This window comes from Mastigoproctus giganteus, chromosome 6 (assembly GCF_048544385.1).
Source record: "Mastigoproctus giganteus isolate SK-2022 chromosome 6, ASM4854438v1, whole genome shotgun sequence".
Lineage (NCBI taxonomy): Eukaryota > Metazoa > Arthropoda > Arachnida > Uropygi > Thelyphonidae > Mastigoproctus > Mastigoproctus giganteus.
The window spans coordinates 228,513,075-228,537,900 of NC_143580.1; the positions used below are offsets into that span (position 1 = coordinate 228,513,075).

Genomic DNA, 24,826 nt, shown 5'->3' on the forward strand with positions numbered 1-24,826 from the left:
TGTGGATAAAGGGGTGGCTGAGGGGGAGAAGACAGAGAGTGGTAATCAATGGACACTGCTCGTCGGGGACTAATGTTATTAGTGGAGTCCCTCAGGGCTCAGTGTTGGGTCCATATTGTTTTCTGTATTTATAAATGATATTGATGATGGTATATCAAGCTTAATGTCGAAGTTTGCAGACGATACAAAGGTAGGCAGGGTTGTCAAGGACACTACTGACACTATGCTGCTGCAACAGGATCTGGAAAGGTTGAGCAGATGGGCTGAGAGGTGGCAAATGAAGTTTAACATTGACAAATGTAAAGTACTACACATGGGAAACAACAACCCCAGAGCAACGTATCAACTCTGTGGTACTACACTGACAGTGGTAGAGAATGAAAGGGACCTGGGGGTGGTTGTGCAGGCAGATATGAAGTTCTCTGAGCAGTGCAGACGGGCTGCAAGAGTAGCTCATGGTGTATTGTCAATGATATATAGGAATTTTTCTAGCAGGGATAAGGTGATTATTCCCTTGTATAAGGCAATGGTCAGGCCACACCTAGAGTACTGTATACAGGTCTGGAGGCCTCATTTCAAGAAGGATGTAGAGCTGCTGGAACGAGTACAGAGATGGGCAACAGGATTAGTGAATGGAACAAAGGGGTGCTCTTATGAAGAAAGGCTTAAGTTTTGCAAATTACAGTGTCTGGAGACTAGGCACCAGCGAGGTGATCTGATAGAGGTGTATAAAGCCTTGAATGGTTTGAGCATGCTCAATGCTGATGGGATTCTTCCTCTCGCTCAGAATAATCACCTGAGAGAGCATAAATTCAAATTGAGGAAAGACAGATGTAGGATAGACGTGCGGAAATTTGCCTTTAGCCAGCGGGTGGTTAGTTGGTGGAACAGACTTCCATCCCTTGTCGTGGAAGTTGATAGCCTAAATAAGTTTAAGGCTCAGCTGGACAGGTATTTCGAACGAACAGAGGGGTGAAGTGGAAGTGGTTTTTTTTTTTTTTTTTGGCTGATGCTGCATAAGCTTGCTTTCTTGCATCAAATGCCTCTACTAATGCTAATGCTAATGCTAATCTACTAATTATGTATTTTGAAGACTAAATGCACAAGTCATAATATGTTATCGGTTGAAATTAACTATACAGGGTGTCTCAAAAATATTGGTACAAACATTTAGGGGAGGGAGGTAGGTAACATCTAAAGGAATGTGAATTGCATAGGAACCCATAACTGGAAACATCATGGGAAAGTAGTAGCAGAGGCACAAGAAGCAGAAATGACACAAGACAGTAATTAGTGGCAAACATTTAATTGACATAATATTAACAATGGAGTACGAGATGGATACATTTCATGATGTTACAACAGATGCTCGAAGGTTCCACCATGAGACGCAGCATGGATTGGTGGACACGGCGAACACACCTGGAGTTTCTTTGACAGTAGCAGCAGTGCAGATGAGTCTCGCCACGAGATCCATTTCCGTCTCCAAGGCGATTCATACACAATAGATTTGAGGGCCCCCCACAGAAAGAAATCAAGGCTCAATAAATCAGGTGAGCATGGGGGCCAGGCAACGGGTCCACCATGGCCAATCCATCGACGCCCAGAACGCCTGTTCAAATGGTCACGAATACACCTTCCATAATGGGCAGGCGCCCCGTCATGTTAAAACCAAACGTTGTGTCTCACATTTGCTGGAACACCATCAAGTAACCCTGATAGAACTTTTTCAAGAAAGATCCGATATTTAGTGGAGTTCATGCGGGATGGTAACAGGTATGGGCCAACTAAGCAGTCACCAACCATACCTGCCCACACATTTATTGCAAAGTGATGTTGTGCTGCATGGGGGCGCACACTGTGTGGGCCCTCTGTTAATCCATACACTAGGTGCATGTCTGCCAGCTCACAGTTCGTATATCGATGCATGCTCTTCGTGCAGCGACTACTGCTTGAATGAGTAAACCAGAAATTTTTTCTCTCGCGAACTGATGAACAGCGCCATGTACCAACTTACAGTGACATTTCCGGTTATGGGTTCCTATGCGATTCACATTCCTTCAGATGTTACCTACCTACCTTCCCTAAACATTTGTACCAATATTTTTGAGACACCCTGTATAATGTTGGTATAAATACACCATAGTTTACCCATAAGTTTAACTACATAAATAGTGTAAAGGCATCGTTTGATTTTATCTCATTTTGTGGCTACCTTCACAATGAGATACCAGGTATTGCACTACTTCGAATAAACAACGCTTTGCTAATAGAGGAAACTACCGTTATTTATTCTCAGTGGGCACCACCACCACCACCCAGACAGTACCATTTCGGAGCTTGTTGGCTCACTCATCAGTGGACGAGCAGGTACCCTGGTAAAGCAAACATGCCATCACAGTTGCGAAGTTAATTCCACAATATGAGAGATGCCAAATGGTGTAGGTAATAATAATATTTTGAAGGCTAAATGTGCAAGGCATAATATGTTATGGATTGAGATTAACTATATAATGTTGGTGTAAATACACCATAGTTTACCCATAAGTTTAATTACATAAGTAGTGTAAAAGCATAGTTATAGGCCAAACAACTGCAAAAAAGTATAATAAAAATCACTTCAGACAAGTTGAATTAGCAAGAAAATATGATCTCTTCATTGTGGGTGAATTACATCTTACAGACTGGAAATCACAACCAGCAATATACCAAGTAAGATTAAGTTTTTGAACCAACTGCTATTTATTTTACCATAAATGTCCAGGGGCTCAAATGTCCTCAAACCCATTTATACCCTCTGATATGGTTCTCGCCAAGAATCTAGGAAATATGAATATGAATATGATAGTGTGGGTACCAATTGTATGGGAATATGATAGCGTGGATACCATTTTATGTGATCACCTGGTGACCACATAAAATGAGCAGTATCAAATAAAATTTCAGTTGTCAAAGGAAAGGGCGAGGACTATAAATTCAAAGGATAGAAAGGGGATTATAATTCTAAGTATTTAGGGGATTTATCCATACCAGTAATACATTTGTTTCAGAAAAGAAGTACTGAAAAAGAAAGATGCCTAAAGCTATGAAAAGAGAGATGAAAGGATCTGATTAAAGCATAAGACCCTGAAGGAAAAGAATGCAATGAATAATTGGTAAGAGAGACAGAGGCCAATGGCAAATTATGAAATCTTAGAAAGTAACAGAAGACCAGATCTTGTGCAATTTAACTTTTCTGGTTTCCAAACATTGTAAATTAAAGAACTTGAGTCTCTCTCGATAACACTGCAGATGGAGATGCCTCTGAATTAGTTTTATGCAGGTAGAGGAAAAATGGATTTATTTTATTGCCTGGAAAAACAATTTCTGGTTGAGAAAGTTAACTGTAACTCTGTAAATAAAACTCAGTTCTCAAATACTGTTATTGAAAAACCATTTTAAGGCATTAATTTACTCTAACAAAAAAGAAGAAGTTTAATGAAGCTATTTTTTATAAATCAAATTACAAATTTTTTTGCTATTTTTTTAAATCAAATTACATCATTATTCAACAGCCCATTTTATAGACACAGTCAGTTATTTGCATTAAGTCATTCAGTGAATAAGTATTAAATTAACAAAAGTACAATTAATTTGAATTATTAAATATAATCAGTCTGCAATATTACACAAGGGTTGATCAATAAATAATGCTTGGGGCACATACCACAGAGAGTCGACTTCATGGGACATGAAGTGACTACTGTCCCCAGTGGGACATGCTTCATGCTAATTTGCTTAACAGATTTGATAATAATTCTCCAAGTCTGGATCAAAATGTTTTCATAATAGAGCAGGATTGTATAGTTGTTGAATAGAGCTAATTTCACCTATGCCACAGTTTTAAATAACTAAACTGTATGGAAACATGGTTCTATATCCAGTAATTTAACAATTTTTGTTCACAACTTACATGGAGTTAAGTGACTTTTTACTCAGTAATTTATACTTAGTATAATTAATCTACATTAAGGTCTCACAGCAGTGCATGAGATCAGTTCACCAAGCTCTTCCATATTATTATTCTATGCCCATCAAATAGACACGATGCTGTATAACAGACTTTTAAATAAAAGGTTGTGCTTATTTTTGTTGAAAACACATTTAAGTATAAAACAAGCACAGTAATACCAATAACTTACCTCATATAATGCCCAGCCATCCAATGAACGAAGTCCAATTTTAACTGCTAGCTGGTGCATGGCATCTGCAGCTGTATCTGAAGGATGAATGTCTATTGCTTTAGTACGGCCATCCAAGAAATAAAATCGACAAACAAGATTACCCATGTTACGTACAGCCTGTAAATTTCATCAAAAAAAAAGATTATAATTTAATATACGAGTACTACAAAATTCAATTTATCAACAGTGTTTACTATCTTTCGTAATTTAATTTAGAAAACTAAATTAATATTCCTCACATATGAGAACCAGATAAGATTGGATTGTAAAATACTGTAAAAAAGGTCACAAAAAATTATTACTCTCATTATTTTTTGTTCTTACTAACAGAAAATAATGAGAACTACTGTAGCTTTTTATGTTTTTATAAGCAGAAACAGTGCTCAAATTTATCACTTTTACTACACACAGTTCAGCAGAATAAACGTAGAGAAAAAGGGCTAATTCAAGGTATCTGCACGATTTAACTGTGATGTGATGGTTGAAGGCAATCTTTTACCCAATGCATAAATAGGTATTTTATATATTTTTAATGGTGATCCCAAACAAAAGATATAGCACGAATTGAAAGTTAAAGAGAAGGATCAGAAAACAGGAAAAAACAGCCGTTCTGTTCTGGATTGGGAACAAATGTACAATTTAGTAGGAGACCGGCGGAACTACTTAGCAAGTACAGGTCACTGTTGAAAAAAAGCCGTGAATTAGGGTTGAACTTGAGAGTGTCTGCAATTCTGCCCAGACACGATAGGAGGGAGTATATGATGAGAGCCTTGTCGATCAATTCGGCCCTGGAGGGATTGTGCAAGGCTCAAGGGGTAAAATTTTTTTCAGCCTGGACTGTACTTGTTAACAGGAGAGATTGCTTCTACAGGGATGGGATACACTTAAATAGAAAGGGTGCAAGAATTTTTGCTGATGCTGTCGAGGCAGTGTTAGGTGGGTCGGAAAACTGCTAGTTGGGGGGGATACAAGGACTAATAGATTAACAGTAGCCACTGGCAGAGGTGGAAGTGATTCTTGCACTGCTTCTATTGAAATGAGCAGAAGCCTGAAAAACAAGATGCCGGATATTTCAGAGACTGCTGGTAGTCATTGCGGTACAAGTAAACACATGGGTTGTGTTAGGGTAGCTAAGAATAGAAACAGGTGCATGTATACCTGTGTGTACACCAATGCTAGGAGTTTGGTAAATAAATTTGATGAATTTGAGGTATTGCTCAAAACATCAAAGGCAGATATTGTTGGGATATCAGAGACGTGGTGTCACACAGATATAAGTAATGCGGAACTGGAATTTGGGGAATACAATGTGTATAGAAAAGATAGACAGGACAGGAGGGGAGGAGGGGTTATGCTATTAATTAAGAAACACATAAAGTCCAAGGAAGTGAAGCCAGTCGACATCGATGGACAGGGCAGTGTCGAGTCAGTTTGGTGTGACATAAGCATAGGGAAATCAAAATTGAGAGTAGGAGTGTGCTATAGGCCTAATGATTCTGATGAGTATAATAAGATATTGTACAGGGAAATAGAGTGGGCCAGTAAATCAGAGAGTCTTATAATGGGGGATTTTAATTTCCCAGATATTGACTGGAATTTGTGGGTTGGTCACTCGCACACTAGCAAGGCTTTTGTGGATTTATTGGATGATTGTTTTCTACATCAGCATGTTCGTGAGGCAACAAGAGGGAGCAATACTCTTGATCTGATTATCAGTAGTGATTCTTCATGCATTAAGAATCTGCAGATAAATGAACCACTAGGTGGCAGTGATCACAGTGTGTTGAAGTGGGATTTACTCAAGGAGGTAACTACCATCAGAGGTAAAGGGAAGGGTTTTTGTTTTCGTAAAGGCGACTATGATGGTCTGAGACAGTATTTAAATTCTATACAGTGGGACCAACTGATGATGTTACCAACAGCAAACTCAAAATGGGAAGCATTCAAGGAACTAATCTTGGAGGCTACCAGGCTTTACATACCAACTAAGAAATATTGTTCAAGGTTTAGGCCTAAATGGTTGTCAGATGAACTAATGAGACATGTGGCAGAGAAGAAAAATGCATGGGATACATACAAATTAATGGGTGACATGGAAGCCTATGATAGATATAAGTTGGTCTGTAACCAAGTCACAAAGGAGATTAGGCAGGCAAAGGCAGACTACGAAAAATCCTTGGCAAAAGATGCAAAGAAAAACAGAAAAGAGTTCTTTACATATTTGAACTCGAGAAGGAAAGGAATGAATCAGATTGGTCCACTGGATATTGATGGTTCAACAGTTGAGGATCCTGCCCAGATGGCTAACAATCTAAACGAGTATTTTGCATCTACATTCACGCATGAGGAGTTATTCAGGAAGGAGAATGATGTAGGTAAAGTAAACATGGGCAGTGAGCTGGATGATTTTGTAATAACTGAGAGGAAAGTGGAGGAGAGATTGTTGAGGATAAACATAAAAAAGGCACCTGGGGTGGATGGGATCTATCCAGTTATATTAAAGGAGGCAGCAAAGGAAGTATGCAAACCCCTAGCCATAATTATGAGAGCTTCTTTGGACTCAGGGGAGGTACCCATAGACTGGAGATGTGCAAATGTAACCCCAATTCACAATTTGTTGTTGTTTGTTGTTTATGGGGTTATAAGTGCAATGGCTACTTAGGCCATATTGCACTTAGAAAAGTGGTTCATACTGCCTGTTTGTTTCATGTAGAAGCAATTAGAAACGGCTATACAGTCCTATTTGTTTTAGGAAGGAGAAGAATTCTGCGATGTTTGATTTTTCGCCTATGATATGGCTAAGTGACAATGGTACCTTTAAGCTTGCTAGAGAACTGAATGACATTAGTCGAGCATTATGATACAGAGTACATTCTAGAAGTATGTGTTTCACTGTAAGTGGTGTATGACAATGATTACACTCAGGAGGGTCATTCCCTGAGAGGAGGAACAAATGAGTTAAATGAGTATGACCGATTCTGGCTCTGGTTAGGATTACTTCTTCTTGTCTGTTAGTAACGAGGCTAGAAGCCCATAATTTTGGTACAGGTTTAATTTGAAAAAGTTTATTATGAATTTGTGCTTGCCATTGTAGAGTCCATCGATCTTTACATATACTTCGGATCTTCATTTTATAATCAGTAAACGGTATTAAGAAATTTGTTGGGGTTGCTCTAGATGGATGTTTGGCAGCATCATCCGCAATTTCATTTCCTGGTATTCCAGTATGACCAGGTATCCAGCAGAAAATAACCTTTTGTTGGCGCTCTCTCAGACGTATCAACTCTGTTCTAATGAGCTTTAATAGAGGGTGAGTAGACGGGGAGTTGTTTTGCAAGGTTGATAAGGAACTCTGCGAGTCCGTGTAAATTAAGCTCTTTTGAATTGACATATGGAAAATACTTTCTATAGCAAGCTTTATGGCATATAATTCAGTTGTGTAACTACTGCACTCTGTTGGGAGAGATAGAGAAATGGTAGTATCAGGGAGTACTACTGCTGCGCCTGATCCACTCTCAGACTTCGATCCATCTGTATAAATTTTAGCGAAGTCAGGATAACGTTGAGTATGCGCTATGTGTAGTTGTTGGATATTAATATCTGATAGAGAGTGTTTACCCCACTGGTAGAAATAATTGTCACAAGGTGGTGTGATGACAGACCATGGAGGATCAGGATCTATAGGATCTCGTAAAATTTTATTGAAGTGTACATCCCAATCTTCTGCTAGCTGTTTTAACCTAATACCAGCAGGCCGAACTGTCTGTGGTTTGTTTCTATATAAGGTCATAAACTGTGGATTGTAGAGTATTGGCCAATTAGGATGGGTCATCTGGCTTTGGATCTTGGTTGCATAATTCAGCAGCAGCATCTTTCTCCTGATATTTAGGGGAGGTTCATGAGCTTCAACATACAAACTTTGCACTGGAGATGTTCTGAACGCACCTAGTGCTGTTCTGAGAGCTGAATGTTGAATAGGATTGAGGCGAGATAAAGCGCTCTCCCTAGCAGAATCGAAGACAGGGGCACCGTAGTCCAGTCGAGATCTGATTATGGATCTATATAAATGTAGCAGGCTTTGGCGATCTGCTCCCCATGTTGTGGCTGATAAGACTCTGAGAATGTTCAGTTTTTTTTGACAAGTAGTCCGGAGATGTTCAATGTGCTTTTGGAAATTTAACTTATTGTCAAAGAACAATCCTAGTAGACGAGTACAGTTAGCTATGGGAAGAGGATGGTTATTCAATTGCAGCTCAGGTTCAGGATGCATATTGCGTCTAGAGCAGAAGTGTATGGCAGTAGATTTCTGGCTGGATAGTCTATAACCATTTTGTGTCATCCATGTCAGGATGCGATTTATTGATATTTGAAGTTGGCGTTCAATGTAATGCATGTTTTGGGAATGACAGGAAATCGAGAGATCATCTGCGAAAAGGTATGAATCCACCGTTTTCGGAATGAGTTCAATTATATGGTTTATTCTCATTGCAAACAAGGTAGCGCTGAGAACAGATCCCTGTGGAATTCCTTCTTCTTGGATAAAGATTTTAGAGAGGGTTCCCCGGTAACGAACTTGAAAGGATCTCCGTTGAAGAAAATTTTGGATAAAATATGGTAAATTACCTCTCAGGCCAAGAGAATGTAGATCCTTTAAGATTCCAAAACGCCACGTAGTGTCAAAGGCTTTCTCAACGTCAAGACAGACCATGACGAGATGTTCCTTTTTGATGAAAGCATTTCTGATATTTGACTCGGCTTTGATCATAAGATCCAAGGCGGATCGGTTTTTCCGGAATCCAAATTGTTCTTTATTTATCAAGTTTTGAGACTCGAGGAACCAGGTGAGACGGCCATGTATCATTTTCTCAAGAGTTTTGCTGAGACAGCTGGTGAGGGATATCGGTCTGTAATTTTGAGGAACCGAATGATCTTTACCGGGTTTTGCAATCGGTATTACATAAGAATGACTCCAGGAGCTGGGGAGGGTATGTTCAGAAAATATTCGATTATAAAATATGAGCAGCGAAGAGAGTGATCTTTGATCCAGATTTCGGAGCATTACATAATATAACCCATCAGGGCCAGCAGCACCGTTTCTTGAGTTGGTAAGAGCATGCTGTAGCTCGAACATGGTAAATGGCTGATTATACGATAAAGCAGGATTGTCAGCGTAATTCAGTTTGGATCTCTCTGCAACGGTTTTACGTTTTTGGAATGATTGATCATAAGCATTACAAGAAGACAACAGAGAAAATACAATTCCCAGTGCCCAATTCACAAAGGAGGATCAAAGGCTGACACAAGTAATTATAGACCTGTTAGTTTAACTTCTGTTCCAGGTAAATTAATGGAGGCACTGGTTAAAGAAGCACTGCAGGATCATCTAGACAAGAATTCAGTTATAGCTCAGACGCAGCATGGTTTTGTTAAGGGCAGGTCTTGCCTGACCAATTTGATTGGATACTATGATGTAGTCACAAAAGAACTGGATGCAAGGAATAACTTTGATATTATATATTTGGATCTTAGAAAGGCTTTTGATACTGTTGCACATGGAAGACTGCTGCACAAATTGGAGCAGAGTGGTATTGGAGGCAAATTGCTGCTATGGATAAGGGGATGGTTGAGTGGCAGAAGACAGAGAGTGGTAATCAATGGACACTGCTCAACGTGGACTAATGTTATTAGTGGAGTTCCTCAAGGTTCAGTGTTGGGTCCGTTGTTGTTTTCGGTGTTTATGAATGATATTGATGATGGTATATCAAGTTTAATGTCCAAGTTTGCAGATGATACAAAGGTTGGCAGGGTCGTTAAGGACACTACTGATGCTATGCTGCTGCAACAGGATCTGGAAAGGTTGAACAGATGGGCTGAGAGGTGGCAAATGAAGTTTAACATTGACAAATGTAAAGTACTACATATGGGAAACAGTAACCCCCGAGCAACGTATCAACTCTGTGGTACTACACTGACAGTGGTGGAGAATGAAAAGGACCTGGGGGTAATTGTGCAGGCAGATATGAAGTTCTCTGAGCAGTGCAGACGGGCTGCAAGAGTAGCTCATGGTGTCTTGTCAATGATATACAGGAATTTTTCTAGCAGGGATAAGGATGTGATTATTCCCTTGTATAAGGCAATGGTCAGGCCACACCTTGAGTACTGTATACAGGTCTGGAGGCCTCATTTCAGGAAGGATGTAGAGCTGCTGGAACGGGTACAGAGAAGGGCAACAAGATTAGTGAATGGAACAAAGGGTTGCTCTTACGAAGAAAGGCTTAAGTTTTGCAAATTACAGAGTCTGGAGACTAGGCACCGGCGAGGTGATCTGATAGAGGTGTATAAGGCTTTGAATGGTTTGAGCATGCTCAATGCCAATGGGATTCTTCATCTTGCTCAGAATAATCACCTCAGAGGGCATAAATTCAAATTGCGGAAGGACGGATGTCGGATAGATGTGCGGAAATTTGCCTTTGGCCAGCGGGTGGTTGGTTGGTGGAACCGACTTCCATCACTTGTTGTTGAAGTTGATAGCCTAAACAAATTTAAAGCTCAACTGGACAGGTATTTCGAACGAACGGAGGGGTGAAATGGGAGTGGGTTTTTTTTTTTTTTTTTTTTTTTTTTTGGCTGATGCTGAATAAGCTTGCTTTCTTGCATCATATGCCTCTACTAATGCTAATGCTAATGCTAATGCTAATAAAATTCTTCATTATTTAGAGCCAATCTACAATGATAAACTAAAATGTAAAACAAAGATAAAATGAAATAAAAAATAAAAATGCATAATTGTATTATTTAAAAACTTCTTGTTGAGATAAAGCAAGGTGAAAATGAGACTAAAACAAACGGTAGCTTTTTACATTTCAGGATGTAAAATTTAAAGCTTCAACCTCTAAATGCCTTTTCTAGAGTTTTAGAGCCTATTTTGACTCCCTATTTTTGCATATATGCCTGCTTTTTATTTCTTTGGGGAAGACTGGGTGAAGTGCAAGGTCTAATGCAGAGAAAAACATCTAACATAGAACTGCCATGTGGAGAGAATAAACAGCAGCAAACAGGTTTAAGTTAATAGTAAATTTTCCATTATGTTAATTAATAACAATAGAATATACAGACTACAGAACATATATTTATTTAAATATCTATACATTAAAGTAATTTTCCTCCTAGTGATATTTATTCAGCCAATGAGAGAAGAGAGATGTGGGTTATGTGGTTATACGTAACAAATACTAAAATACGTAACAGAAGTTTGTTTTACTATGGTAAAACAAGCTTCTGTTTAAGCATGGTCACGTGCTATGTTTATCTAACATGACCACGTGGTACCATTCTTGATTTCCACATGTAACGTATTTATGTATTCATAGCAGAGGAAGAGACACACAGTGTCAAAAGCTTCCATAAGTACTGTGTATTATTTTACTTTATCAAAAGAATCGAGCTCAGAGAGCAGGGGCAAAGCCCCCTAGTGTTACATTAAGATAATAATTCTTAACAAGTAAAATTGAATCAAAAGAGAAATTATAAACTAGTCTAAAAATAAAAATTGTTGGAAAAACACTAAAAAGATTTTACTCACATTGATCTCAAGTGAAGAAGGAGGCAACCTTCGAGGAGTTACTTTTGTACTGTGTAGGTTATCTATACACCACTGAGCATAACGAGCTATAGCCATATCTTCGCGTAGATATTTTTGTAGAAAGCTATTGAAATACTGGAATAAGAAAAACCAATATTTAATTAACTAAATTAAGAAAATAATTACTGCATAAGTTAAATAAATGAATAAGCAGTCAAGTATTAACTTTTCATTGTACATGATTCATATTTTATCTACAGTTTATATTATATACAAGTTACATACAGGATATAGGCTTTCTTTGTTATATACAGGATATAGGCTTCAAAAATATTTAACGAGTGGGTGCGAGAGGACATGTGAACAGGCGAAGTTTTTACGGCTCCAGCAAATAAAGAAGTTTTTGCTTTTTTATTGACTTAAATTGGAATATTAATTTATTTTTTAGAGTTGCTTTATATTCTTAGTAACAATACTTTAGTTTAAATTGAATTTAGATAGAGATTTTGTAGGTTATTACTTAGTATCGGTAAGGGTATCAAATCCACGTGTGGACAGGTTTTGCAGCTCCCGTGAACGAAAAGTTTTTAATTATACTTAGCCGCTTTATTGACTTAATTGTTAGAATAAATTATTTTCTATAAGTAGCTTATAGACCTAGTCAAGCTCCATGGTTTATTTTGAATTTAGATTGCGCAATTTGGAAAGTAAATAATACATTGTGTCCGTAGATTAACAGTTCATAACTTGCCGCCAATTGTTATACGTGTGCTAGCGTAAGGTTTAACGGAAAACTAGACAGCGAGTATAGTAGTATCAATTAATCAGTAAAATTTATTAATCTTATTAAATTTCATTGTCAATCAAATTGTACTTTTTTAACTAAATAAATATAGCGAACTAGTTATTACAAACGTAACATCATAAATTAATACATATAAGTTGACAGGGGATAAGAAAGTCATATAACGTAACTCGGAGATAATATTCGATACCGAACTACATATATATAATGTTATAACTGCATTGGGATATAGATTTAGGGTTATATTTTGTGTTGGAATTGTATTGAACTTGAATAGAAATCATGACTCAGACCAGAGCAGCAAAACAAAAGGCTCAAACTAGTGGACGTGCTGTGGCTCAGGGGAGAACTGAGGGGGGGGGGGTTGTCCTCTGAATCAGTCTATTGAAATGCGCTGCTTGTTTGATATTTGTGGAGCAATCAGGAACGGGACATGATATTGCCAAGTGGAATGTCTTTGTGTGTGCGCGATGTAAGGAGTGCAAGGAAATCAGGTGCCAACTCGGCATTGTTATGGGCTTATATGAGAGCTTGAAGCACAGGGTGGGTGGCTTCGAAGGGTTTAAATTTAGAGGACCATCAAGCTCTCAGCTGCCCACATCAATGCCAGAGCTTGCACTTGACCATCACGCAACACAGCAGCAACCCCCAAGGCAAAATGCGCTGGTCCGAAAGGAACTAGTTGTTGTAGGTGACTCTATTATCAGGGAAACGGGGAACATATTGTGCGAAAAGGATAGATGGAACAGGACCAGGGTATGTCTGCCAGGAGCAAAGGTTGATGACGTTGTAGGGCAGTTATCATCCTTTAAGGGCACAAAGGGTGATATTATTGTACACGTTGGCACTAATGATATTAAGAGTAGGAGACAGGCAGAATTACTTAACAAGCACAACACAATGCTGAAAAAAAGCTGAGTTAGGGTTGAATTGGAAAGTGACTGCAATTCTGCCCAGACACGATAGGAGGGAGTATATGATGAGAGCCTTGTCGATCAATTCGGCCCTGAAGAGATTGTGCAAGGTTCAAGGGGTAGAATTTTTCTCAGCCTGGTCTGTGCTTGTTAACAGGAGAGACTGCTTCTACAGGGATGGGATACACTTAAATAGAAATGGTGCAAAAATATTTGCTGATGCTATCGAGGCAGAGTTAGGTGGGTCGGAAAACTGCCAGCTTGGGGGGATACGCAGACTAATAGATTAACAGTAGCCGCTGGCAGAGGTAAAAGTGATTCTTGCACTACTTCTATTGAAATGCAATTGAGCAGCAGCATGGAAAGCAAGGCAATAGGAATTTCCAGGACTGCTGGGAGTCATAGTGGAACAAGTAAATACATGGGCTGTGTTAGGGTAACTAAGAGTAGAAACAGGTGCATGTATACTTGCATGTACACCAATGCTAGGAGTATAGTTAATAAATTCGATGAGCTTGAAGTGCTAGTCAAGACATCAAAGGCAGATATTGTTGGGATATCAGAGACATGGTGTCACACAGACATAAGAAGTGCAGAACTGGAATTTGAGGAGTACAATGTGTACAGAAAGGATAGACAGGACCGGAAGGGAGGAGGGGTTATGCTGTTAGTTAAGAAACACACAATCTAAGGAAGTGCATCCACAATTGATGATGGTGGACAATGCAATGTTGAGTCTGTTTGGTGTGACATAAGCACTGGGAAAGGAAAAATGAGAGTAGGTGTGTGTTATAGGCCTAATGAATCTGATGAGTATAATGAGCAATTGTGCAGAGAAATAGAGTGGGCCAGTAAATCAGAGTGTCTTATAATGAGGAATTTTAATTTTCCAGATATTAACTGGAATTTGTGGGTTAGTCACTCACACACTAGCAAGGCTTTTGTGGATTTATTGGATGATTGTTTTCTACAGCAGCATGTTTGGGAGATAACTAGAGAGAGTAATACTCTTGATCTGATTATCAGTAGTGATTCTTTATGCATCAACAATCTGCAGATAAAGGAACCACTAGGTGGCAGTGATCACAGTGTGCTGAAGTGGGATTTACTCAAAGAGGTAACTACCATCAAGGGTAAAGGAAGGGGTTTTTGCTTTCGTAAAGGTGACTACAGTGGTCTGAGACAGTATTTAAATTCTATATGGTGGAACCAACTGATGATGTTACCAAAAGCAAATTCAAAATGGGAAGCATTCAAAGAATTAATCTTGGAAGCCACTAGGCTTTTCATACCAACAAAGAAATATTGTTCAAGGTTTAGGCCTAAATGGATGTCAGATGAACTAATTAGACATGTGACAAGAGAAGAAAAATGCATGGGATACATATAAATTAACATGTGACACAGAAGCCTATGATGGATATAAGCTGGTCTCTAACCAAGTTACAAAGGAGGTTAGGCAGGCAAAGGCATATTACGAGAAATCTTTGGCAAAGGATGCAAAGAAAAACAGCAAAGAATTCTTAACTTATGTAAACTCTAGAAGAAAGGGGATGAATCAAATTGGTCCACTTGATATCGATGGTTCAACTGTTGATGATCCTGCTCAGGTAGCTAACGAACTAAATGAATATTTTGCATCGACATTCACACATGAGGAGTTATTCAGGGAGGGGAATGCCAGAAGTGTATTCAACTCTGGCAGTAAGCAAGATAATTTTGAAATAACTGAGAGTAAATTGGAGGAGAAATTGTTGAAGATAAACACAAGAAAGGCACCTGGGGTGGATGTAATCTATGCAGTTATATTAAAGGAGGCAGAAAAGGAAGTAAGCAAACCCTTAGCCATAATTATGAGAGCTTCCCTGGACTCAGGGGAGGTACCCATGGACTGGAGATGTGCAAATGTGACCCCAATCCACAAAGGAGGATCAAAGGGAGACACGGGTAATTACTGACCTGTTAGTTTAACTTCTGTTCCAGGGAAATTAATGGAGGCACTGGTTAAAGAAGCATTGCAGGGTCATCTAGACAAGACTTCGGTTATAGCTTGGACACAGCATGGGTTTGTTAAGGGGAAGTCTTGTCTGACTAATTTGATTGGATACTATGATGTAGTCACAAAGGAACTGGATGCAAAGAATAACTTTGATATCATATATTTGGATCTTAGAAAAGGCTCTGATACTGTTGCACATGGAAGACTGCTACACAAATTTAAGCAGTGCAGCATTGGAGGCAAATTGCTGCTATGGATAAAGGAATGGTTGAGTGGGAGAAAACAGAGTGGTAATAAATGGACACTGCTCTCCGTGGACTAATGTTATTAGTGGAGTCCCTCAGGGTTCAGTGTTGGGTCCATTGTTGTTTTCTGTATTTATAAATGATATTGATGATGATATATCATCAATAACCAGCTGTGCCGTTTCAGATATGCTCTGACCCATTCGTCTGGCCATTATAATTTGGCCTTTTTCAAACTCGCTTAAGTCCGCTGCCTTTCCCATCTGAAGAACAAGTGTAGCACCAATTAACAGAGCTCAGTATGAATTGTTTTTTATACTATGTCCCGACCCACGCATGCGCCTTAGTTCACCTGCAGTTGCTTCAATTTGCATAACGACTTGCTGGTCATAATGTTTTGGCTCATCAGTGTATAGTTATTAATAATGCCTAGGAACTTGTCCCATTAACATACTCTGATGAATATGAAGTACAATAGCTAAATCAATGTTGTCCAAAAGCACATTGCTGTTTTAACTTACTTTTGTTAATGTTTTGCCCCTGATGAGGTAGCTATAATGATTGGAAATATATTACATGGGTTATTTTTAGTTTAAATTTAGATTATTAAATTTGAAGTACAAGTAATTTAAATTTCTTTCAAAAATTATACAAACCGTATAAATTTTGAGAGAAATTTTACATCATTACAAGCCTTAGCAACAGTAAGGCATATACTGAAAAGCTTTTGCATTTAACATCTTTTTAATTAAAATATTTAATCTATTATTAGAATTAACATCTTTTACTATAGTTTTCCACCTAATTTAAGAAGAAAATAAAATGTATGTCTATACATTTTTTGTAACTTCACTTTAAAGACCATAATTACACTTCTTTGTATCAAAAAGGAATTACTGTTTTGTGGAGCTAAAAAAAGCAAATTCTGATGACATTTTTTTTCAAATTTTTTCTAGATTTTATAAAAAAAGTACCATTATTTTACAAGAAAAGTAATTTTTTTCCTATTAACGTTGTAAAAAAAAATGTAACACAAATTAAATTCAAGCATAACTAAATATCAATACATTCCTAAACCTATAAATGATATTTATCCACTTTATAACAAATAATATATATTTTTAATAAATATAAAAGGTTTGCCTATATAAGTGCCACAGATTATATATTATTTTCCAAATGAATTTCTTACCTTATTAAAAGTTTTACTAGGATAGAAGGCCACAACACAAAGACACATAACAAGCCATGCACGTAAAACAGATTCTCGACAAGGGTTATTAGTTGACTGACGAATCAACTGTACTAAAATTTCATCTCTAAGCTCTTCCCTCTCTATACCATAGCTGATAATGGACTGAATAGCTTGGACTTCTCCATCAGGTTTCAAATCTCCTCGAAGGTATTTGCACAAATCCTAGTTTAAATAATAAAAATATTTTGAGTCCAATAATCAACAGTCACAAATTTTAATATAAAAGAAATTAAATAAATAAATGAGGAATGCTCTTATTTAGGATGATAGTTATTCGGTTTTAAGTTTTGCCAAGTGTAAACCTGCAAATGAAAAGTTCAATAGTGCACATGTATAATCCACACTTTAGAAGCAAAATAATAAAACATATACTTGTTTAAAAAACAGACAATGCAACAAGTATCAAATGCTATTCTAACATACAACAATTTTGCATTTTTTTAAATCTTAAAATTATCAAAAGACTGGAGTATTATACAGGTTGTGCACCATGTACACTGCTTGACAAAATTAACAGAACATGTAATTACATCATCAACACTCGATGGTTCGAGCGTTGATGATCCTGCTCAGATAGCAAACAAACTGAATGAGTATTTTGCATCTACATTCACACATGAGGAATTATTAAGGTTTGAAAATGGCAGAAGGTTATCAAATCGTAGTAACTGAAAGCAAAGTGGAGGAGAAATTGTTGAAGTTAAACATAAGAAAAGCACCTGGGGTGGATGAGATCTATCCAGTTATATTAAAGGAGGCGGCAAAGCAACTAAGCAAACCCTTAGCCATAATTATGAGAGCATCCTTGGACTCAGGGGAGGTTTCCACAGACTGGAGATGTGCAAATGTATCCCCCAATTCACAAAGGGGGATCGAAGGGTGACACAAGTAATTACAGACCAGTTAGTTTAACTTCTGTTCCGGGTAAAATAATGGAGTCACTGGTTAAAGATGCATTACAGGATCATCTAGACAAGACTGCAGCAATAATTCAGACACAGCATGGGTTTGTTAAGGGAAACTGTTCTTGTTGTTGTTGTTGTTGTTGTTAGGAGCATTAGCAACTAAGGCCATATTGCTCTGGGATATCAGTGGTCATTCCCAGACCTTTCCACATCCTCCGTATTTGGTGGTGACGGGCTCAAACCCCGGTCTAATCAAGAAGCGTGTACTACAACTGCTGCTCCTTCCCACCTGGCTACAGAGGCGCCGGAAAGTCTTGTCTGACAAATTTGATAGGATATTATGATGTGGTTACAAAGGAACTGGATGCAAAAAATAATTTTGATATCATATATTTGGATTTCAGGAAAGCTTTTGACACTGTTGCGCATGGAAGACTATTGTACAAATTGGAGCAGAATGGTATTAAGGGTAAGTTGCTACAATGGATAAAAGGATAGTTAAGTGGGAGAAGACAGAGGGTGGTAATCAATGGGTGCTGCTCTTTGTGGACTAATGTTATTAGTGGAGTCCCACAGGGTTCGGTGTTAGGTCCACTGTTGTTTTGTATATTTATCAATGATATTGATGAAGGTATATCAGGGTTAATGTCGAAGTTTGCAGATGATACAAAGGTTGGCAGGGTTGTTAATGACAGTAATGGCAGTGTGCTACTGCAACAGGATCTAGATAATTTGGGCAGATGGCTAAGAAGGGGCAACTGAAGTTTAACATTGACAAATGCAAAGTACTGCATATGGGTAGAAGTAGTTGTTGTTGTTTGGTTTTTAGGAGCATTAGCAACTAAGGCCATATTGCTCAGGGATATGCGGTGGTCAGTCTCTGACCTTTCCGCATCCTCCGTATTTGGTGGTGACGGGCTCGAACCCCGGTCTAATCAAGAAGCGTGTGCTATGCACTGCTGCTCCTTCCCACCTGGCTACGGAGGTGCCGGGTAGAAGTAAGCCCAGAGAAACGTACCAACTGTGTGGTACTACGCTTAAGGTTGTAGAAAATGAAAAAGACCTGGGAGTATTTGTGCAGTCAGATATGAAGTTTTCTGAGCAATGCAGACAGGCTGCCAGGGCAGGTCATGGGGTTTTGTCAATGATATATAGGAATTTTGCTAGCAGGGAGAAGGAGGTGATTGTCCCTCTGTATAAGACAATGGTCAGGCCACGCCTTGAGTACTGCGTACAGGTCCGGAGGTCTCATTTTAGGATGGATGTAGATTTACTTGAGCGTGTACAGAGAAGGGCAACAAGATTGGTGAGGGGATTGAAGGGATCCTCTTACAGAGAGGCTTAAGTTCTGTAAATTGCAGTGGCTGGAGACTAGGCACCTGCGCGGTGATCTGATTGAGGTGTATAAGGCCTTGAATGGGTTGAGCACGCTGAATTCTGATGGGATCCTTCCACTTGTTCAGATTATGAACCTAAGGGGGCATAAATTCAAATTAAGAAAAGACAGATGTAGAATAGATGTGCGGAAATTTGCCTTTAGCCAGCGGGTGGTTAATTGCTGGAACAAACTTCCATCTGTCGTTGTGGAAGTTGATAAGTTGAATAAATTTAAGGAGGAACTGGACAGGCATTTGGAGGGAATGGTGTGATTTTTTTTTTGGCTGATGCTGCATAAGCTCATACACTTGCTTTCTTGCATCACATGCTACTACTACTACATGGAGTAACTTGTGCAGCTTACAATGAAGTGGGAAAAAATTTGGTTAGTGGTGTACTATAGAATTATGATAAAATGAGGAGAGACAGTGAGAAACTTCAGATAGGTGTAAGGGACATTTTTAGGGGTTGTATGAGAATTACCAAAAGAGGTCACATTACAGAAGTCGATACAAGATGCTCGAAAATCGGTACAGCATATGATCCCCTCAAATGGCTAAACAGGCCTGACAGTGGTGATTCATGCTTGATATAAGGGTGTCTATAAAAATCTGTGGTAACTGCACACCTTAGCTCACCAAGTGACCATGGAGTTACTGTGGTAATGCAATGCTACACCCAAGGGCATCCTGCACATGTTCAATTGGATTTAAGTCTAGTGATCATGCTAGGCCACGGCAATCAATGGATATTTTCAGTTTCAAGATATTTCCTCCACCACTTGAGCTCTATGTGCAGTGCCGTTGTTGTGCATAAAAAGAAAATCTGGACCAACCGCACCCCTAAAAAGTTGCAAGTAGGGTTCGAGGATCTGTTATTGGTACCTGTGCACAGTTACAGCCCCTATCAAAAACATGAAGAAAGGGATGTGGTCATTGATCATTATTCTGCCCCACACAAGAACACCACCTCCACCGTAAGTGTTCCTTTCCTTGATGTTGGAATGATGGTACTGCATTCTTTGTTGTCTCTGGATGAAATAACGTCTAGAATCTGTTTGTAGGCCAAAACGGGACTCATCAGAGAACAGTACTGTACTCCATTTGTCAGGGCTCCAGGTCACGTGTTTTGGCAAGCTCTGCAGTGGTTTGGGGTTAATGTGATTTTTTTTTTCTGTTTATACTTTGTTGCAGCCTCCAGGGTTTCCCCTATATGCCGATAGAGGTTAATAGGTGGCAAACCGCTGGCATCCTAGCATAGAGTCCACTCGAATTGAGCCTTTTTAACACAGTCCGGTTGGAAATGTTTTCATTTGTGGCTGCAGCAACCTCAAGAGACAGTTGATGACAGGATATCGTAGGGTTCCATTTTGCTGTTAGAGCCAGATGGCATTCTGGTTGACTTAGTCCTCAGGTGGCCTTGGCCAACTCTTCTTGTAATAGCTCCTGTCTCCTGAAACTTCTTCCATAATGCCAAGATGACACTGCATGACACATTAAGCCAATGTGCCACCTCTGCCTGCGACTGCCCAGTTTCAAGTCATCCAATGGCCTGCCATCTCAAAGAATCATCTAAACGGCGATGGCTTGCCATTCTGAGTACTAGAGATGTGGCTATCCCACTGATCAGACAAAAAATGGGAACGAAGTGATGTGGTTGCAACCCGTGTTTTTAAAAGCACCAGTAATTTGCACAATGTGTGGCTCTGTAAGATAGATTGATTTCGTTTGGGTACTTGGACTTTGCATGCCAGGATGCCTATTATATCAAATATTCACCTTCAGCGACACTGTTCACAATAAAATATTCATGAAAAACATTTTGTTCTGTTAATTTTTTTGAGCAGTGTAGCTTTTTAATATTTCTGACCTGTTGCAAAGTAAAGAATTGCAAACACAGCCTAATCATATGGGCTTACTTTTCTCATGGCAGAGCGCTTTACAATCAATGAGTAGCCATAGTTCTGCACAACTTTCATATATATAGCATCCCACCAAAACAAAACATTTGTTATTTATTTAAAAAGAAGTTGTAACTATCTTGGCAGTTATTTCAGAGATACTGGTATCTCAGCACAGAAGAAGCACTCACCAATTAGTGAGAACTTGACAAAATAGTTGTAAAAGAAGCAGGTGTATATGTTAAAGGGTGCTACAGCTGGAAGAATCTGAATTTTCAGATCATCCATATCAGCCTGGCAAGGGAAATACAAGCAACCTTGAATAAAATCCCATAAAAAATGTCTTGAGACATCAGATCAAGCAACCTGGATGAGAGGAATGGTTTTGGATATTCAAAGTACCAATTCATCATCACTCAGGTAGGCTTTTAAAATGTCAAGACATCCAACTGCAGTTCTATTTTTTATGTGAATATTAAGATTGTAAAAATCATATTTCCTTGGGAATATTGTACATCTCTTGAAAAACTGTGTGGAGATTTTGCATGTCCCTTATTATGGTATTGCAATCACTAACATATCAAATCTGAGGAAAGTAGTATTTTCACTAAACATTTGGCAGGGCTTCATCATTCAAATCCAGTCTATGAAATCATCATGCGAACCTTTAATTTCCTCATCTTCTATGATAGCTTAGAGTAAGTAAAATTTCTAAGGCCATATTTGTTAATGTTTTATAAGATTTTCCAAACTGTGGATAGTGGAAAAACACTTCTGATTTTTACAAACTACATATGTTAAACAGATAACATATGGAAATAAACAAAAAAGTTTGGAGAAACTGAAGCAGTTACCCTGACATTTCAAAATCTTTTGATCATGTTTAGCCTAAAAGACTTACTCAGCAAGTGTCCATCTTATGGTCTGCCTCCTGATTTCTGAAACTGGATGGCAGATTTCCACTCTGACTACTCATTATATGTAATGGTAGATGGCTGTTATCTAATTCTGTAACTAATGTAAGAGTTCTTAACAATACTTTCACTCATTCTTTTCTCTTGTATATTAGTGGCATCTCCCATTTTGACTGGAATTCTTATCCATAGTTTTGCATATATATTACATTCCACTTTCCAATTTGACAAACCCTGCTTTGCAAAAACAACTACTACTTCTCAAATATCGATTGTGAATTCTTTAATTGCTGATTCCAACAGAGTGGGGGGATGCATTTTGCAAAGAATTTAATCACAATTTAAAAGTAAATACAACAGCAAACCAAAATTTGGAAAATAAGAGAATTTGAGAACTTGAACCAAATGGACATTCACAATGAAACCAACTACGGTTTCTTTAACATATAAAGTAAATGTTCTACTTTATATGTCAAATATGAATTTAATCTCCTACTGAAATTAAATTCATCATGAAGCACATGGAACACTGTTTTTTTTTAAGATGCATTAGCATGTCCCTTATATGATTAATGATTAATGCACCCATATATGATTAATGTACCTATTGTTTTCACTATGTCTGTCCGTCTGTTCACATAAAAAGACGACTCCCAGTGGACTGATTTTCATGAAATTTAATATTTGGGCTTTTTTTATAAAAATTTGTGAAGCCATTCCAAATTTCATTAAAACTGAAGCAATAGAAATCTTGCAATTATTTAATTTTTCTCCATCCTCATGTAATAACTTGACTCCTAGTGAATGGATTTTCATGAAATTTTATATTTGGGGTTTTTAGAAAGATTTGTAGAGCCATCCCACATTTCATTAAAATAGGACCAATAGAAATCTGACAATTATTATTTCTTGTTTTTTTTTGCCCTCATGTAATAACTCAACTCTCAGCGAATGGATTTTTGTCAAATTTTAAAAAAAACTTTTGTTTGAAAGTGGGCTCTTTTGTGCTCTTCAGAACAATTTATCAATCTTTCCCAATGTCACAGGAAGGTATGCAGCTCCCTTTTTAAGGAAAAAAATAATATACAAATAAAACAAGGGGAAATAAGAAAAATTTTTATATCTTTTACAATTTATATATACTTTATTATTTTAATTTTATCTTTATTTTATTTTAAATTTATATTCCATATTTTATATATATTTTATAATTTCAAAAACAAGATTTACTCACTTTAAACATAGTACAGGAAATAGCCACATTTTCTGGATCATACATGTGGACATGGGACGTAGGAATTGCACTATTCCGAGTATAAGTAACCATTTCATACTTAGGCATTACTTCTCCTGATGATTTCCGACGTCGGGTAAGTGTTCTCATCACTGTACCACCTACATCACGGATATGTGAATTGAAATATTTTTCTGCAAATTCTATCATATCATAATAATATTCATCATCTTCACCAATTACTTTTTCATCGGCCTCAAGTTTAATTAATCTCCTTTCTACTCTTTGTTTTCTCCTATAAAAAAAATTCTTGTTATTTTCAGAGCATAACTGATGCTCTTATTAAAACTAAAAACACATATTTTTTCTCCATTCTAATAAGAAGCATTTTCATTTAATCATGACTAAATTAGATTTTTTATGGATGAATACATGGTAAGTGCATTTCCTTACAAAACTAGGAAAATGTTTATTTAAGATCCTTCCCAACAACATGAAGTCTATATTATAATATGATATATGAAAGCAAATTTAAAAATATGTAGACTGGCAATAGTTATGAGTGATTTTGCCACTGCATGGCAGCATGATAGAGTAATCATCCCTTAGAATCATTCTTCATATAAGTTCAGTGACTACAGAACAGAGCCATGATCAAAATGACCCTAGGCAGATTTCATCCACACTGTTTCATTTCCATAACTTTGTGAACAGGCCTAGCTAGCCTCCTGTAGTACAACAGATTATTTGTGGCAATGATGAGGGTTGATTGGGAGGGGGAATAAGAAAGCATAAACCATGTCTTGGATTTATTAAGAGAGTGAAACACTACACTTTGCTACTAGCAAAACTGCTACTTTTGATCCTTTTTATCTTTATACCAGAAATAATTATTGCAACAACTTTTTTTTTTTTTTTTTATGTAAACCCCAAACACGAGAGGTATTAGAACCTATAGTACTTATTACCGTGCTTGGGTTGAAGGTTGAGAAGACGAAAGAAAATCTTTGTTGACATTGGACTTGAACTTCTGTAGACTGTAATTTTCAGGAAATACGTATGAAGCAAGGTTGTTCCAGAAAATGGCAGTTGAACGAATAAACGAGGAAGATGAAAAGTTGGTTCTGTGAGTTTGAAGTTGGACAGTAAATGGATGTTGGCTGGTGGCGTCACGTGTTCGGACTGTTTTGAAAGAGAGAGTGGGAATTATAGAAGCCAATTTAGAAGAACAGTGCCCAGGGAAGTATCTGTAGAAGAGGCATGCAGCAGAAACAGTATGTCTATGAGAAAACGAGTGGTTAATTAATGATTCATCTCTGTTAGAGATGAATCATTAATTAACCTAACTGCCCTCTTCGAATGGAATCAAGAAGCTTGAGAAAGGTTTTGGAAGCACCACCCCAGATGTGGGAACAATATTCCATGGCAGGGCAGATTTGTGATTTATACAGAGTGAGCAGCTGTTTGGAAGAA

At 37.9% G+C, this 24,826-nt stretch overlaps 1 protein-coding gene across 4 annotated transcripts in view; it reads right to left on the bottom strand.

Moving 5' to 3' along the window:
- Myo81F (unconventional myosin 81F) overlaps positions 1 to 24,826 on the bottom strand; it is a 326,469-nt gene that overhangs the window by 94,391 nt on the left and 207,252 nt on the right. For all 4 annotated transcript variants that reach the window (XM_090376766.1, XM_090376764.1, XM_090376763.1 and 1 more), the window contains 4 exons: positions 23,354 to 23,648; positions 16,961 to 17,185; positions 11,806 to 11,940; positions 4,182 to 4,340 (listed from right to left, as the gene is read on the bottom strand). In XM_090376766.1, coding sequence (XP_090232892.1) covers positions 4,182 to 4,340; positions 11,806 to 11,940; positions 16,961 to 17,185; positions 23,354 to 23,648 — 814 coding nt within the window. The remainder of the gene's footprint in view (positions 1 to 4,181; positions 4,341 to 11,805; positions 11,941 to 16,960; positions 17,186 to 23,353; positions 23,649 to 24,826) is intronic.